This window comes from Acomys minous (assembly GCF_964271855.1).
Source record: "Acomys minous genome assembly, chromosome: 6".
In the NCBI taxonomy this organism is placed as follows: domain Eukaryota; kingdom Metazoa; phylum Chordata; class Mammalia; order Rodentia; family Muridae; genus Acomys; species Acomys minous.
In genome coordinates this window covers 69,137,639-69,154,807 of record NC_140487.1, presented here as the reverse complement: position 1 = coordinate 69,154,807, position 17,169 = coordinate 69,137,639, and the positions used below count along the sequence as shown (strand labels likewise).

Below are 17,169 nucleotides of genomic sequence, written 5' to 3'. Positions count from 1 at the left end.
CCATTCTGGTGGAAAAGACCAGAATGCCAACAAAAACAAATAACAAAGACCACACAGAGTGAACTCGGTGCTTGTGTGGATGTAAAGGGGAACCGGAAACAAAGGCTCTATTGGGGTTTGGGCTAGTGGCCATTTGTGCTACAGTTTAGCAAACAACCAACTGTATGTGGTTGCCTTCTTTTTTTTTTACCTAAAACTTATTTACCTTTGATTTTCGTGTAGCTGTGGGAGCACATGTGCCCCACATGCATGGAGGACCCTGCAGAGCAGAAGAGGGCATCAGATGCCCTGGCACTGGAGTTACAGATGGTTGTGAGCCTCCACGTGGGGGCTGGGAATTGACCCCAGGTCCTCTGGAAAGACAGCCGGTGCTCTCAACCCCTGAGCCATCTCTCCAGCCCACATCCTGACTATTAGCGTGAAGCTGAATGTAATGGCCTAAGGTGACTGGCAAGAGGAATTTCAAGATGGCACCATTCAGACTGTGGAATGATCACTGCCCACTGTGTTTACCGAGACTTATCATGAGGATTCAGAGCAGGCAGGTAATAAAAGCTGTGCCAAAGAAAAAATGAAGGATTCACTTAAAGTTGAGAGCGGGGCAGAGACACCAGGTACCAACAGCGTGGTTAAAACTGTTACAGACACTGGCACCCTTAAGGAGACCCCTCACTTTACATGGGGCTAAAGAAAAGCCTGCCTTGAGGAAAGCAGCCCTCTGGGAGCTGCGGAGTGTAATGATGCAAAGGCAGCCTACTAGCCAAACTACTCCCCACGCTTATTTCAGAGTTTTGAGATAGCTCTCATTACATAACCAAGGCTGGCCTCAGTCTGGACTACTGTGTGCGTGTGCATGCATGTGTGCGCATGCGCATGCCCACTCATGCATACATGTATTCGAGTGTGTGGAAGAGGGAGGACAACCTTAGGTACTGGTGCCATCTCCATCTATTGACTGACTGACTGACTGATTGACTGACTGACTGAGGCTGGATCTCTAACTGGCCCAGAGCTTGCCACAAAGGCTATGCTGTGCACTCAGTGAGACACAGAGATCTACCTGCCTGCCTCCCCAGCACAATTATTATTATTATTATTATTATTATTATTATTATTATTATTATTATTATTATTATTATTATTTTCATTTTATAAGGATCAAACTCAGGTCCTCTAACTGGGCCTGAACTACTCTCTGCAGCCCTGACCTACTTTCTTAAATGTCTTCCCAACTCCCCACATTGCCTTATTTGTGGTTTTGTTTTGTTTTTCGAGACAGGGTTTCTCTGGGTAGCCTTGGCTGTCCTGGACTCACTTTGTAGACCAGGCTAGCCTCAAACTCACAGCAATCCACCTGCCTCTACCTCCCAAGTGCTGGGATTAAAGGTGGGTGCTACCGTGCCCAGCTATTTGTGTTTTCTTACCAATGTAAGGTTTTGTCAAAACAAACTTATTTTCAAGAGAATTGGTCCGTGCAGAATCTTTTGCAGACTTACAAAGTAGGCCAGGAGCCGGGAAATGGCCAAACAGGCAAACAGATCGACCCTCCCACCACACTGCCACAGCCGTCAGTCTAGCTGTCATCACTGTCCCCCTCCATTCAGCTGTTCCCAGCTCCTCAGCTTTACCAGATTTCAAATTACAGCTTTGCTCCACTCTGGTCTTCTGAGCCTGAGTCACAGAAGGGAGGGGCATGCCTTCTTTATTTTATTTAGGACAATGTCTCAATATGTAATTCTGGCTTCTCCTGGATCTGGCTATGTGAACCAGGCTAAACTCAAACTCAGAGATCCTCCTGTCTCTACCTCCCAAGTGCTGAGATTAAAAGCATGCAGCAGCTAGGCTACAGTGTCGCACATCTTTAATCCCAGCAGCACTCAGGAGGCAGAGGTAGGCAAATCCCTGAGTTCGAGGCAAGTCTGGTCTACAGAGTGAGTTCCAGGACAGCCAGGGCTCCACAGAGAAACCCTGTCTCAAACACACAAACCAATAATAATAATAAACACCACACTCAGACATTTTGTATTATTCTTCATTGGGATAGGTCTGATTCCTGCTGCACATTTCTATACTAAGCTGCCCAGACTTCCATCATACAACAGCCATCAAAATGGCCATGTCATCATCTTTCCCAGCCCCCTCTTCCTGTCCTATTAATATGTAGGTGTGCATACAATGGGTTTCCCCATGACAGCTTCACACATCCAACTGTACTGTTATACTTTGCTTTCTCTCTTTCTTCCTCCATTTAATACTGGAATTAAACCTCTGGGGCTCTGTCATGCTACCACTGAGCAATAGCCCAGCCCTTTTCTTTCTTTCTTTTTTGTTTTGTTTTGTTTTGTTTGTTTGTTTGGTTTTTCAAAACAGGGTTTCTCTGTGTAACAGACTGGGCTATCCTGGACTCGCTTTTGTAGACCAGGCTGGCCTCGAACCCACAGCGATCCTCCTGCCTCTGCCTCCCAAGCGCTGGGGTTAAAGGTGTGCGCCACCACCACCTGGCTCTTTCTATTGGAAGACATGGTCTTACTAAATTGTTCAGGCCAGCCTTGAGCTAGCTTTGCAGTACTAACTGGCCTTGGCCTGAACGAATCCTCCTGCCTCAGCTTTCCAAGCAGCTGTGCTTCCAAGCCTGTGCTGCCAGGTCCGACTGCGTCTCAGTCCTTAAACAGCCACCAAGAATGAAGGATTTGCCAACAAAAAGAAGGCAGTGCAGCTGAGATGAGAAGGGTCCTCTTCTCCTGTTCTTTACTGGAGTCCATTGGTGACACTAGAAAGCTAGTTTGAAAGGCTCTGCCACCCACAGACACAGGCCAGGAAGAGCTATCTCCAGCATGTAGCAACGGCAGACAACATAGCCAGCAGACGGAGTGGTTTATACATATAAAGATCTTGAGTTGTTCCCCAAGAAAACTGACAAGACAGGTAAGAAAGGAGCCGTAAGGCCAAGACCCAGCACCCACACCCCAAGTCAATAGAGCCGTCCTGACAAAGGCATATTTTCTCTCAAGGCTAAGGAAGCCCAGTCATGCAGGTTTACAAAGTTAACACCAAGAGCCACTCAACAAAACCAGGCCAGGAGCTGGAGTCCCAGCTCTCTCCACTGCGGCACGAACCTTTTCCGTATTTGGTCTCCCGATTGCCATGCAGGATGCATTCGAAATTATTCTTACAGATATAATCCACATGAGTGCAGGACGTCGCGTGAAACAGGAGCATCTCGTTTTTATTCTTCATTTTCTGCTTCTTGCTAATATAGAGAAATGGGAGATTCAGTACCACCAACCTTGGGCCAGCCGGGAAGTAGTGGTGCACACTTTTAATCCTAGCACCCAGGAGGCAGAGGCAGGCAGATCGCTGTGAGTTCGAGGCCAGCCTGGTCTACAAAATGAGTCCAGAGAAACCCTGTCTTGAATAAAAACCAACCAGACAACCCCCACCCACCCCAAAAAGAACCCTGTGCCAGGCAGCAAGATGGCCTCAGTTGAACATAAGAGCCTGAATCCAATCAACTGGACCCTACAGGGTCAGAGGAGGGCCACTGACTCCAGCAAGTTGTCCAGCATGCCCCACATCCTAGTACCAAATAAATCAATGTAAAATGGGCACTCTCTTCTCAGTCTACTCTAAAAGCATGACCGCAGATATGGTCTGATTACGTCACCTTTCAAAAGTGTCCAAGAGCGATTGATTCCATATCCTCTTTATCTTTGCAATCTTGAACTGTTTCATGGATGCTTTGAAAAGCTCACTTATTGTGACGTATTCTGTGTCCTGGCTATTGAGCTCTAGAAACTACAAACAAACAAACAAACAAAAAGATGTTTAAATGTTACAGTAGAAAGCATACTATACCCACACATGTGCCCGCCCCATGCCATGACTACAACTGCTGTTCTCAGATGGGGCAGGCTGGCTCAGGGTGGCCATATCTAGCCTCTTATGAACCAACACGCATGTGCACCTGTCTGTTCAGGCCAACTTATGCAGTACATGACTTAGTCCAGAGACTTCGGAAGGTTGTTGCCCAAATTCCAAAACCAACCCGTGCCAGAGGGATCAGATGAGAGATGGCACGGGCTGCAAGCAGACAGGCCTTCAGAAGAGCTGCAGCCTGAAGCTACACAGACAGGAACAGCCCTGTCCCAGCCAGAGTGAGGCATTCGGAGCTCCAGAACTGGTACTCTGAGATCTTGTTTTCCTATTAGTTAGGTAATGATCCCACACAGCTGTGGTGAGACTCAGCCTTCAGGAACCACTGTACTGCCCTAGGAGACAGTTGGTTTCTGGGAAAGTGTCACAACCATGCCTAGACACCCGCCTTTGACTCTGGAGCTAAGTTTTGAAGAAGCAACTCGTTCACTCTGGTAACAAGCCCATACTCCTACTGCGCAGCATTTCCCCACCAAACAAACAAGTGGACTCACCACCAAACAAGTGGAAACAAGTACCTCGTATTTGCCAGGAGAAACGGGGCTGCTGATATTCCTCTTCGGAAGAGCATCTGCCTGCAGTATCACTGGCTTGTGGCTACAAATAAAGACAGAAGGAGCATTCACTTGGTCCCCTTTCTCTCCACCCTCAATGCGTGGCCAGGAAGTCAGGGCTTCCAGGGACATGTCCTGCTGACTTCTGTATCTCTTCTGGACTACCCCTGAAAATTCCTGGTTCTGGTAACCACAGCTTTAAAAAAAAAAAAAAAAAAAGAGGCATAATTTAGTAATGAAAATGCTCTTTCCCACGGTTTTAAACTGTAAAAGGACTTGGCAGGCAAGATAGCTCAGTAGGCACGCCTGATGATATGAGTCTGATTGCTGGATCCTTCCAGGTTGTAGGAGAGCACTGACTCTTCAGAGTTTGTCCCCTGACCTCCTCGTGTGTGTGTGTGTGTGTGTGTGTGTGTGTGTGTGTGTGTGTGTGTGAATAAATTATGATTGAATGTATCTTAATGTCAGTAGACAGGACAATCAGATATTATATATCTCCTCAATAAGAGCAAATCATCCTTTGCGCTCCATTCTTGACCAAAAACCCAGCCTGGACCCAACAAGTCCTTACAATCTAGTGACCAGCTTACAAAGCCACCCAGAAAATGACCATACCGGAACACAATGGAGTATATTTTGATATATCAAAAAAATTTTTAATCACATTTTTAGAATAGAGGTCAGTCATATGTGATCCTAGCACTCAGGAGAAGCAGGCCTAACTCTGTGAGTTCGATGCCAGCGGGGTCTACATATTGATTTGAGGCCAGGTTAGACTACAAACAAGCAAACAAGCAAACAAGAAAGGAAGGAAGGAAGAGCAGGGGATGGACCGAGCAGGTGGCTCACTGGGGAAAGTGAGGACTTGCGTTCAGATCTCTAGCACTCACTAAGAAGCTGTGTGTGACAGAGAGCGCCCCTCCAGAACACCAGCAGTGGCAGGGGAGGAGAGAAATGGGTGCCACAGACTTGCTGGCCGGCCAGTCCAGCCGATGTGCAAGCTCCAGGTTCAGCAAGCAGCTCTGTCTCAAGGTAGAGTGATTAAGGAAAACATACCAATGCCAACTTCTGTCTTCTACGTGTACCAGAATGGGTGAGAACATGCACTTACGCGTGACACACACAATTGGTAAAAACGGAGATGGGTACACTTAAATAGTTTTAAAGCAGCTTGGGGACTAAATCAACTAAACGCAATATTCAGAGCCTGTTTGAATATAATAGGGGATAAACCAACTACAAAAAGTAATTTCAAAGAGAATATAAATCTAAAAACATGAAATGGGTATTATGCAACATTTAATGAATTATCGTCAGTTTTGCTAGATGTACGCAGTGTTGTCACAGAGTCTAACATCAAGAGAAATGCAAACCAGGGAAGTCATGACGGTGTGGAACACCCGCATCAGCCGCCGGTCCCGGAGTTTGAAGGTGTGAAGTCGGCAGTGAGCATGGTGTGGTTCACCTGCTCAAATCTCCAGGTTAGTGAACAGAGGGCAGGTGTGAACTTAGGTGACAAGTCTGGCCTGTGACCAGAGTCTCAGACTTGGTCAGCGTCCTGCAGCACTGGCACCCACATCCCTCCTGGATATGACTCCCTGTCCATCCCATATTTGAGCTCTTTCTAGATGTTATTTCCCATGTTGCCTTGTGGTAACCCACCTTGGACTCCCCTAACCACAAGAATGTAGAACAGCCTGATTTTACAGCTGCCTTGAAACCTGATTCGTATAATCACACATCCCCCAGGGGGGAAAAAAATCCAATTGCAAAGTTTATGAACAATGAGATTTTTACTGAGTTTCACAGCAGACAGGTGACTTACAATAAATTCCCCCACAGCAAAACCTGCCTTGAAATGCCCCATTAGTATAACAATTTTAAGTCAATTAAAACTGAAACCAAAGCTCTTCACCAGCTTTATCCTAGTCCATAGCAAACCTCTTTTTTGTTGTTTTGTTTTGTTGTTTTTTTGAGACAGGGTTTCTCTGTGTAACAGCTTTGGCTGTCCTGGAACTCACTCTGTATTCCAGGCTGGCCTCGAACTCACGGAGATCCACCTGCCTCTGCCTCTCAAGTGCTGGTATTCAAGGCGTGCGCCACCACCGCCTGGCCACACGCAAACTTTCCCCCCCCCCCTCCAGCCTACCGTCCTCTATAAACCACACTGCACAACCGAATACAATGAGAGGACCCTGAGCAAAACAAAAATCCAGTGTACCTACCCCATACCCCACAGGCACAGCCCTTGACCCAGCCTTGACAGCCAGAGCAGCTGAGGCCCATGCGCATGAGACCCGCTAAAATCCCCTGTGTATTAAGGACAACACCCCGCTCACCCTACACCGGAAACCCAAAGCCTTGTATCTATTAATCAAAGGCCTGCACGCCCGGACCCTTGGTCCGGGAGCCTTTCAGTTACGCCATGTTGCTTAACAATCTCCTTATTCAGGTAGAGCAAACAGGAACTGCAGTGAGACAGAAGCAGGAACTTGCCAAGGACACAGACTTCAGACGCGTGACTGGGAGAGATCGGGGCCAGAGCTTGCGCCTCAGACACCTGCCAGCTAGCAGCTCCAGACACTTACTCAGGACCTCTTATCAGCTCCACATCCTTCGAAGAAAGGAATACAGGCCTTCTGACGACATGCCTTTGAGTCTTGGAAGTTACGTTTGTCTGGATCATCCCTTTAGACAGAAAAAAATAAAATAAAAATCAAGGTTTGACCCTAGAAAATGACTCTTTTTTTTTTCCAGAGGCCATTTGTACAGCAGATACTCATGACTGAATCAATCTTTCTTGCTTGCTTCCTTTTTCTTGAAGAAAAAAAAAATCTATTAATATGAAGTTTTTTAAATGGTAAAATTGACCTATAGGCACTTAAAGCAAACCAGCCGTAGCTTGTCATGGAGTAAAAGATGAGGTCAGTGGTTATAAAAGATGCAGGACAGAAGAGTGGTGATGCACACCTTTAATCCCAGCACTGGGGAGGCAGATACAAGCAGATGTCTGTGAGTTCGAGTCTAGCCTATTCTACAGAGTGACTTCCAAGACAGCCAAGGCTATAGAAAGAAACCCTGTCTCAAAAAACCAACCCCGCCGCAAAAAAAGGTTTTTTGTTTGTTTGTTTGTTTTTTGTTTTTTTGACAAAGAAAAGAGGCAGGACAAAGTTTCTGGACAGATAGAAATGTTTTGTGTCTTGGTAAGAGCGGTCGTTACATGAAGCTACTTTATCAATGCTCAACCAGCTGTATGAGTGGAACGGACTCACTTTACTGAGACAACCAAGAGTCAGGAAGGGTGCTATAACAAACAAACATAACATTAAGAAGGTAAATTGGGGGCTGGAGAGGTGGCTCAGTGGTTAAGAGCACCAACTGCACTTCCAGAGGTCCTGAGTTCAAGTCCCAGCAACCACATGGTGGTTTATAACCATCTATCATGTGATCTGATGCCCTCTTCTGGCGTGGAGGTGTACACGCAGGCAGAGCACTGTATTCATAATAATAAATTTTAAAAAAGAAGAAGAAGAAGAAGAAGAAGAAGAAGAAGAAGAAGAAGAAGAAGAAGAAGAAGAAGAAAAATTGGATCTTGCTCTGATGCTACTCAAAATCTTCCCGCGGCTCTGATGTTTAAAAACGGGGTGGGGCTGGAGAGATGGCTCAGTAATTGAGAGCGCTGGTTGCTCATCTACTGGGCCGACTTTGTTTACTCATTGCTTGTCTAGTGAACACAGAGAAAACGAAGCAGTGGGCATATTTCAACATGTCTTGGTGTGAATGCCAGGCTGACTTCCATTGTTTCCAACACAATCAATGGCCCAGGGTTCAAATCTCAGAGACCACTAGGAAAGTCAAGGGCTTGAGGGACACTCACCAAGTGTCTGGCTCCATGCAGATGTGTCCCTGAGGCATGACCAAGGGGACAGTGCTATCAAAGGTCTATTTCAGACCCCATTTCCTTTTCACTTAACATAGCAGGCACACTAGAGGACGCTACCAAGGAGACCTTCCTACACAGGGTCAAATAAGCATGGCGGCGGGCTAAGTGCCCAAGTGGAGGTGATAAAAATCACTGACTGAGAGGAGGAGCATGAAGCCAAGAGCAAGTTCCTAAACACCTAAGGGTGCCCAGAGGCCCAAGATAGCCTTTGTAAATCATCAATAACTAAAAATTCAAATTGCATCTCCAGAATTGGAAACATCGTTGGACAGAGGTGAAGAGCCATCTTGTCTGAACCTCTGGTTTCCAGGAGAGAAATGGGCACGCACAGAGCCTAGAGGCCTTTCTGGGCTCACAAAGAAAGTGGCCATAGGGAAGAGGCCATCAGAGCATGGGTAGACTTGATGGCCGCCAGCCGCCACTCTCGGAGACTGCTTCTCCTATTAAAAGAACACACTTGTCCCCGAGTGTGTCAATGCACGTGGACTGTCTACTCTTGTCTGGTCAGTGCCAGATTCCATGGCGCTCCACATCATCGAAGACAAGAACTCACCTTGGAAGCTTAACTCGTAGCTCTGTGAACCGGCCTGAAAGGGCACAACTCCCCTGGGACAGGTCTGGAAGAAAGACTCGAGGTACGTAGCGCTGATGTCGGAACTGGGATGGCCCGAGCTCTAGTCACATGAAAATTAAAGAGCACATAGGTGAAAGACCTGAGGGTAGGTTTTTGGGAAATCTCTACGGTTCTATCTTACACCGTTTGGCTTTAGGGATCAGGGAAGTTCTCCCAAGCCTGGCTTACGCTTTCCACCAGACACCAACCGAGTCACAGTGCTGCAGAGAGCACCGTCCCGAAGACCTTAACTGCAATAAAATTCTTAACTGCATAAAATTCTTTTTACACTGTTGACACAACACAAGCCCATCTGCACCTGCTGTCCAACAGCACCCCAAGAATCTTGTGTGACTCAGAACCATCATGTCACGGGCAGTTTGGAGTTGTAGGGAAGGGCGGTCAAGACACCTTTCCAAAATCCGTCTAAGCTCCAACAGGGGCTACTGCTGCTCAAAGAAATGGCCGGGCTCTCTCCTCTGCCCTCAACCAGAGTAGGCAGCTTGACAGGTGACCACACTGAAGATGCGCTTCGGCTGCGAGACACCCACCCAGGCTGTGCTGAAAGGGGTTTGCATACTCAGGAAAAGAAGGCCTAATCTCTGTTTTCGAGGCATCTCTGAAACTCGTGGACCTCAGCGTGGATGGGGAAAGACATGTCAAAACTAAGTCATCACCCCACTGCATCCAGCTGACGCCAGGTGCAGTCTGATGAAAAACTTCAACATTGAGGGGCTACTGGCTGCAGGACACTTCCTTGAGGACGAGAGCCAGAGGCTGAAGAGAGCAATCCTGCCAGCTGCCTACATGGGGGAGGGGTTCATGACTTCTTTAGTGACATTCCGCTTTCTGCTAGGCCTCTCTTCCCTGAGGGAAAGGCCTGCCAGATGTCCATCAGGATGGGCACTGGTATGGAAACACCTGAGGAAAATATGTTGAGGCCAAGGGTCTGCGTGCTCTCTTGCCATCCCGCAGACCAGCAGGGGTGGAAGGGAGATGTTTGGATTCAAATGCTTGCACACAATGCTGAGTGGGAGTCAGCATGGGCGTGAGGTGAGGAGATGGGGCCAAAACAAAAGGCGTAAGACTTCTAAGCTCCAGCCGGGGCAGTGGTGGCACATGCCTTTAATCCCAGCACTCAAGAGGCAGAGGCAGGAGGATCGCTGTGAGTTCGAGGCCAGCCTGGTCTACAAAGCAAGTCCAGGAGAGCCAAGGCTACACAGAGAAACCCTGTCTTGAAAAACAAACCAAAAAAGAAAGAAAGAAAGAAAGAAAGACTTCTAAGCTCCAATATCCAACGAGGAAGTCCAACTATGAAAATGTATGATGCAGCTGCCACCAACACAAAATGGCTGAGATAGATCACTGTCATGACTGGGTGGCACCATGTGCCTCTGACTCAAAAGAACAGTCCAACGGGGCAAATCCTTGTAAGGCTAAGAGACTAGCCAGCTCTCTAGCTTGATGTCTTGCATCCTCCAACTATCTGTTCCGGCTCTCTAGATGCTACTGTAATGTGCCTTACGCCACTTTCTCAAACTTCACACACAGGGAGCGCGCACCAGGCACTGACTAAAGCACAGGCTGTGGTTCAGGAGGTGGGGAAGGGCTTGGGGGTTCAGCGCTTGAGCTTCATGCAGGCGATGATCTGTGAACCGTGCTCTCTGACTAACAAGGCTCTAGGGTCTAGTGTAGCCGAGGCTAGTTATGAATGCAGCCCAAGACAAATAGGAACTCGTTCTAAAAGTGTCACGAGTTTCTTAGCTCTATCGCATTTGAACGCTGCAGATTAAATGTGACAGTTTCACGTTCCTCTCCCGTCTTGTTTCTTTTTTTAAAAATATATTTTATTAATTTATCCATATTACATCTCAATTGTTATCCCCATCTTGTTTCTTATCAGTTCCTAAACTATATTTCATTTCATTAACTAATTAATTTATGTACTTAGCTTGGATTTTTGAGACAGGGCTTCTCTGGCTGTCCTGGAACTCACTTTGTAGACCAGGCTGGCCTCAAACTCAGAGATTTTCTTGCCTCTGCCTCCGGAGTGCACTGCCCAGCTAATTTTTTAAAAAAGCTCTCCCTCCCTCCCTCCCTCCCTCCCTCCCTCCCTCCCTCTCTCTCTCTCTCTCTCTGTCTCTCTCTGTCTCTCTCTCTCTCTCTGTCTGTCTCTCTCTCTCTGTCTCTCTCTCTCTGTCTCTCTCTCTCTGTCTCTCTCTCTCTGTCTCTCTCTCTGTCTCTCTCTCTCTCTCTCTCACTCACTCTCCCCCTCCCTCTCTCCCTCCCTCCCTCCCTCCCGTCCTTCTCTCTCTCCCAGTCTTTCCACCTTATTTTGGGTTGGGGAGGTGGATATGCCGCTGTGTGCACATAGAGGTCAGAGATGAGCTGGTAGGAGTCGGGTCTCTGCTTCCCCCGCGTGGGTCTCGGGGACTGAAGGCAGGTTATGGCTGACAACAAGTGCCTTTAGCCACTGGGCCATCTCATCAGCCCTAGGATGGCTACTTTCAACGTCAGCTTGGCAGACTCTGGAGTCTGCTGGGAAGGTGATTTGAATAAGGGACGGTGTAGATTAGGTTGGCCTGTGAGGGACTCTCTTCCTTGGGTTAACTGAGCTAGAAAGCCCCATACCAAGGGTAGATGAGCCATTTCGTGGGCTGGGTGCTAGACTGAATAGAACAAAGAGAATGAGCGAGATCACCATTCCCTGCTCTCTGCTTCTTGACTCTAGATGCACCATGACCACCAGCTCCTTAGGCTGTAACTCAGAACTGGGAAAAGAGTAAATGCTTTTTCCCCATGTACCACCCACCCCCCTCAGCCTTGAAACAGGGTCTGGAACTCACTATGTAGACCAGGCTGGCTTTGAACTCACAGAGATTCCTCCACCTCTGCCAACTGCTGGGATTACAGGTATGTGCTACTATGCCTGACCTAGAGAAATACTTTCTAATCTTTTGACATTTATTTAGTGGGAGGGTAGAGGAAGTGTTCGGGCCGGTCTCATTACGTAGTCCAGGCTGGTCCCAGTATGTAGCCAGTGATAAGATTACAGTCATACGCCCCTCCCCCACCCCACCCCCGTGCTTGTGGCTGACGTTTCTTGATGTTTTATTAGGAAATGTGGTCTATAGAACTACACACATTTACATGTTTAAATAACATTTACTTACTTATGTGGGGGAGATGGAACTCAGGTTTTCAAGTTTGATGGCGCGCACCTTAGCCTAGTGAGCCATCTTGCTGGCTCTGAATTTAAACCTACATAGCTCCTATTCTCCACTGATAGCTTTTTGATCTCTGGAACTGACGATATGACCAGGATACAAACGTTTCCTGATCTTTCTCCCTTATCCGACAGAACATTGGATACATGACTTAGGAACTATTGAGACCTATAGTTTATTTTCATTTTTCCTAAGGCTAATTAATTCGGCCTTGTGGTGTCTACTCCCACAGCACTTGACAAAAATCACTTTTATTTTTTATTTTTTTGGTTTTTCGAGACAGGGTTTCTCTGTGTAGCCTTGGCTGTCCTGGATTCGCTTTGTAGACCAGGCTGGCCGTGAACTCACAGTGATCTGCCTGCCTCAGATTCCCCGAGTGCTGGGATTAAAGGTGTGCGCTACCACGCCTGGCCCAAAAATCACTTCTGTGAAACTGCACTTTCTTGGCTTGAACATAAGAACCGGAAAGTTCCCTCTCACAGAAGCCTGCACCCGCTGTGAACAGAACTCTGCTTCAAGGATGCTCCACCAAGCCACGGGAGAAAGTGGGTCAATATGAGGACCAAGGCATCAGGTCTGGCGCCTTTGATACAATGTGTGTGCTGCCGAACTGACCCTTGTAGAGGGCCCCTCCCTCCAGCACACCTGTAACACTTTAGCAGAAACAGGGGTGTCTCCACTGTGTGGTATTGCTGGGGACTCTCTAATGAATAATGTTTTTTTCCTGGCTTTGGCAGCTACATTGCCCCTCACTTCTAACACAGAACCCCACATTGCCATTTCTTTGCCCTTCCTCTACTTTTGCCTTTATTTGCTTCTTTCCAAGTCACTTTGATGCAAAGACCTTCCTCTCTCTGCCGTCTTCCTCCCACTCCTACACTTTTAAACTATGAACCAGAGGAACAGACATTTACACCAAAGGACAGATATTCAGCTTAACCGGACAACTAGTCTGCCTTACTATGCCCCATTGTGGATCAGCCTAGAATCTTCTAGCCCAATATTTCAAGTTCAGGGAACTCCAAACTCTGACTGAACATCAGGGACCAGATGGGTCTGCATGTTAGAGCAGGTTAAAACATTCTGCTAGACGCATCATCAGGCCACGCCATCTCTCCTCACCAGCCTCCTAAGGCCCCGTTATCACCCTCCTTGCTGGCTGTGTGTTTGGGATGGATACACCGAAAGCTACTTCACAGCTCCAGGCATCCATCCGAATGAGAAAGAGGGACAACAGGACTGAGTTGTACCTCCCAAGTGAAAATATAGACGTGTTTCTTTCTTTCTTTCTTTCTTTTTTTTTTTTTTTTTTTTTTTTTTTTTGGTTTTTCGAGACAGGGTTACAGGGTTTCTCTGTGTAGCCTTGGCCATCCTGGACTCACTTTGTAGACCAGGCTGGCCTCGAACTCACAGCGATCCGCCTGCCTCTGCCTCCCCAGTGCTGGGATTAAAGACGGGCCTTAGACGTGTGTTTCTCATTCCTCCTAAAGTATATAAGAACTGGAACGCATGCCCCCTCCCCCAACCTTCACCTGCCATACGCACTCTCCAAGGGTAGGTAGGTATGGGGCCTTCAAATGTTTTAATAGTGTTTGGTAAAATGGTACTCACCACATCCCCATACTGAATATATTTATTAAATTCATCCTTCCAGTACCAAAGCCACTTGGTGGTGAAGACATTGTCGTTTGGCTTTTTGACAGATGAAGGAGTGGAGAGGCGTCGGATGAGATAGGAAGAATCACAACTCATTTGCTGGAAATTGATCTGATGCTTTCCTATCAAAACACTGCGAGAGAAAGGTAGAAAGTTAACTAAACGTGCAACGGCCCCTGCCTCCTGCATTCTGGGTACACCTCCAGGAAAACAGCATTTAAACCTCAGGGCTGCAATGGGGCTTTAAATGTCCTTTCTCTATTTCTCTGTCATTCGAAACGGTCCAGGAAATTTCTCTGTACAGCTTCTAATCTTACACATAATAAACAAACTGAAATATAGACAGGGAATTTATCTGCACCATATAGTCCTGCTGGGTGTGGCAGTACACTTTAATCCCAGCACTCAGGAAGCAGAGGCAGATGAGTCTCCATGAGTTGGAGGCCAACCTGCTTTACATAGAGGCCCTGCCTCAATAAATAACAAACAACAGACAAATAAATAAATAAATAAATAAATAAATAGCTTTGAAGAGGTATTCGTTCTCCACCTCACCCCTCAATAAAATCCCTAGTGGGCTAGAGCCAAGGCTCAGCGTGGTTGAGGTCCGGGGCTCTATTTCCCACACTCATATGTTGACTCAGAACCATTTGTAACTCCAGGGAGTCCACACATGCAAATGCAGCCAAAACCCCTCATACACATAAAATAAGGTAAAATAACGTCAATCTTTACGTAAAGGGAAAATGTAAAATGATTCCCCCACCACCATCACAAAAAGGAATAAAATTGCTCAAAGAACAAATAATTGGGCTTTGTTTTCTTGTTTTTTTGTTTGTTTTAATTAAAGAAAGAAAAACAGATGTAATTCAGATAGTTTGAAGAATGTAAGAACTACAAAGGATTGACGTCAAAGTTATCACAATAATATTAAAACAGTATTTAAAAAAAAAAAAAGACTGGCCTGGTGGTGAATGCTTTTAATCCCAGCACTCTGAGAGGCAGAGGCAGGCATGTGAGGTTGAGGCCAGACAGGTATACAAAGTGAGTTTAGGACAGTCAGGGATACACAGAGAAGCCCTGTCTCAAAAAACCCAAAACAAGGGGCTGGAGAGATGGCTCAGCGGTTAAGAGCACCATCTGCCATTCCAGAGGTCCTGAGTTCAATTCCCAGCAACCACATGGTGGCTCACAACCATTTATACTGGAGTCTGATGCCCTCTTCTGGCCTGCAGGTGTACATGCAGATAGAACAATTGTATACATAAAATAAGAATCAATAAATAAAATATTTCTTTAAAAAAACCCAAAACAAAACAAAAACAAACAAACAAACACTAGGGCTGGAAGGCGGCTTATTGAATAAAAGTGTTTGCAATGTAAAGGGGGGAATGAACTAAGTACACCTCCCAGAATCCATTGTGGAACGAGAGAACTGATTTCTTTTTTTTGTTGTAGTTGTTATTTTTTAAATATGTATTTATTATGTATTCATAATACATAACCACATAAGAGTGGCTCTTAACCACTGAGCCATCTCTCTAGCTGGAGAACTGACTTCTAAATGTGGTTCTCTGACCTCCACGCATGTACTTGTGTGCACACACCGCATGCACACATATATCATGCACATACATACACACATTGTATACACACATTCACAGCGTACACATACACCTACATTATATACATTGACATACACACACATATGCACACATCCACAATCTACACATACATCATACACACACTGTCCAATCATATACACATGTCACATCATACACACACATACACACACACAAATCAAAGTTAAATTTGTTGTAAAGTTATGTATTACGTATCATCCAGAAAATGATCTTGTATACATAAAAATAGGAAAGGGAAAAGGCGATGTTGGATTTTTGTTTTTGTTTTTCAAAATAGGGTTTCTCTGTGTCGCCTTGGCTGCCCTGGAACTTACAGATCTGCCTATGTCTGCCTCCTGCGTGCTGGTCTGAGGCATTACTTTCAATATGGCATACTGATAGCTATAACTCATGCACACAGATGCTCAGTACATTTCAGGAGTGTTAATGGTGTTGAGATGAAAGTTTGAAGCCGGGCGTGGTGGCGCACGCCTTTAATCCCAGCACTCGGGAGGCAGAGGCAGGTGGATCGCTGTGAGTTCGAGGCCAGCCTGGTCTACAAAGTGAGTCCAGGATGGCCAAGGCTACACAGAGAAACCCTGTCTCGAAAAACCAAAAAAAAAAAAAAAAAAAAAAAAAAAAAAAGAAAGCTTGAGAACTTCTGGGCTAAGACAGACTGCTTAGGCCCTGGATAAGGAAAGATCATGGAGCCTTTGGTTTTGTCCTTTTTATTTTCTAGAGCTGAGGACCGAACCCACGGCCTTGTGCTTGCTAGGCAAGCACTCTACCATTGAGCTAAATCCCCAACATGGAGCCTTTGGTAACAGTGGAAGACAACGTTGGTCACCACAGGTTAAGGGACCCAGGGAAGACAAGACCAAGAATCCTGCTAAACACTGCCCCACAAGTCTGGTGGAGGTGGTGCAGGCCTTTAATCCCAGCACTTGGGAGACAGAGGCAGGCGGATTTCTGTGGGTTCGAGGACAGCCTGGTCTACAAAGAGTCTAGGACAGCCAGAGATACATAGGGAAACCCTGTTGGGGGGCAGGGGTAGAAGCCCCACAACAAATTCTATTCTTAAACATCAATAGTGTCAAGATTGAGAAACTGGGTTCACATAGATGGAAAAGTATGTTTGACCTAAAAAAAGAAAAAGAAAAAAGAAGGGAGGGACACGCCAATAAATAAATAAATAAAAATAAATATCCCATCTGCATGTGAGAACAGCTAATGCCGCCCCCTAGTAGCAGGCAGAACACAACAACACAGAACATCTACCAAAGGCTTTCTAAACTCCACATGGAATAAAAACCATGTACACATCCCTTTTCCAGATAGAAAGTAAATGTGGCCATGTGGCTGTTAGCCATGCCAACCCTACCAAATGAAGAGATGTAATCCATTCTCCTGGGAGACTCTAGAACAGAGATGGCACACAAACACGTAGGGACATATGAAACTTCTGTACTCGAACACATGGGGTGGGGAACACATGGGGTGGGGGTGCGTGTGCACGTGTGTGTGGAGTCCAGAGGTCAAACTCACAGCCACTGTGGCTTTTTGGAGGCAGGGGTTCTTACTGACTTGGAACTCAACAAGTAGGCTAGGCTGGGACTCAGCT

At 46.4% G+C, this 17,169-nt stretch overlaps 1 protein-coding gene across 2 annotated transcripts in view; it reads right to left on the bottom strand.

Annotated features, from left to right (window-relative positions):
• ZC3HAV1 (zinc finger CCCH-type containing, antiviral 1) overlaps positions 1-17,169 on the bottom strand; it is a 53,025-nt gene that overhangs the window by 1,128 nt on the left and 34,728 nt on the right. Inside the window, exons 7-12 of one of the 2 annotated variants that reach the window (XM_084785525.1) lie at positions 13,882-14,059; positions 8,984-9,104; positions 7,076-7,175; positions 4,452-4,683; positions 3,665-3,795; positions 3,117-3,250 (exon numbers count right to left, since the gene is read on the bottom strand). In XM_084785525.1, the coding sequence (XP_084641651.1) occupies positions 3,117-3,250; positions 3,665-3,795; positions 4,452-4,683; positions 7,076-7,175; positions 8,984-9,104; positions 13,882-14,059 (896 nt within the window). The remainder of the gene's footprint in view (positions 1-3,116; positions 3,251-3,664; positions 3,796-4,451; positions 4,684-7,075; positions 7,176-8,983; positions 9,105-13,881; positions 14,060-17,169) is intronic. The other variant, XM_084785526.1, reaches the window with a different exon arrangement.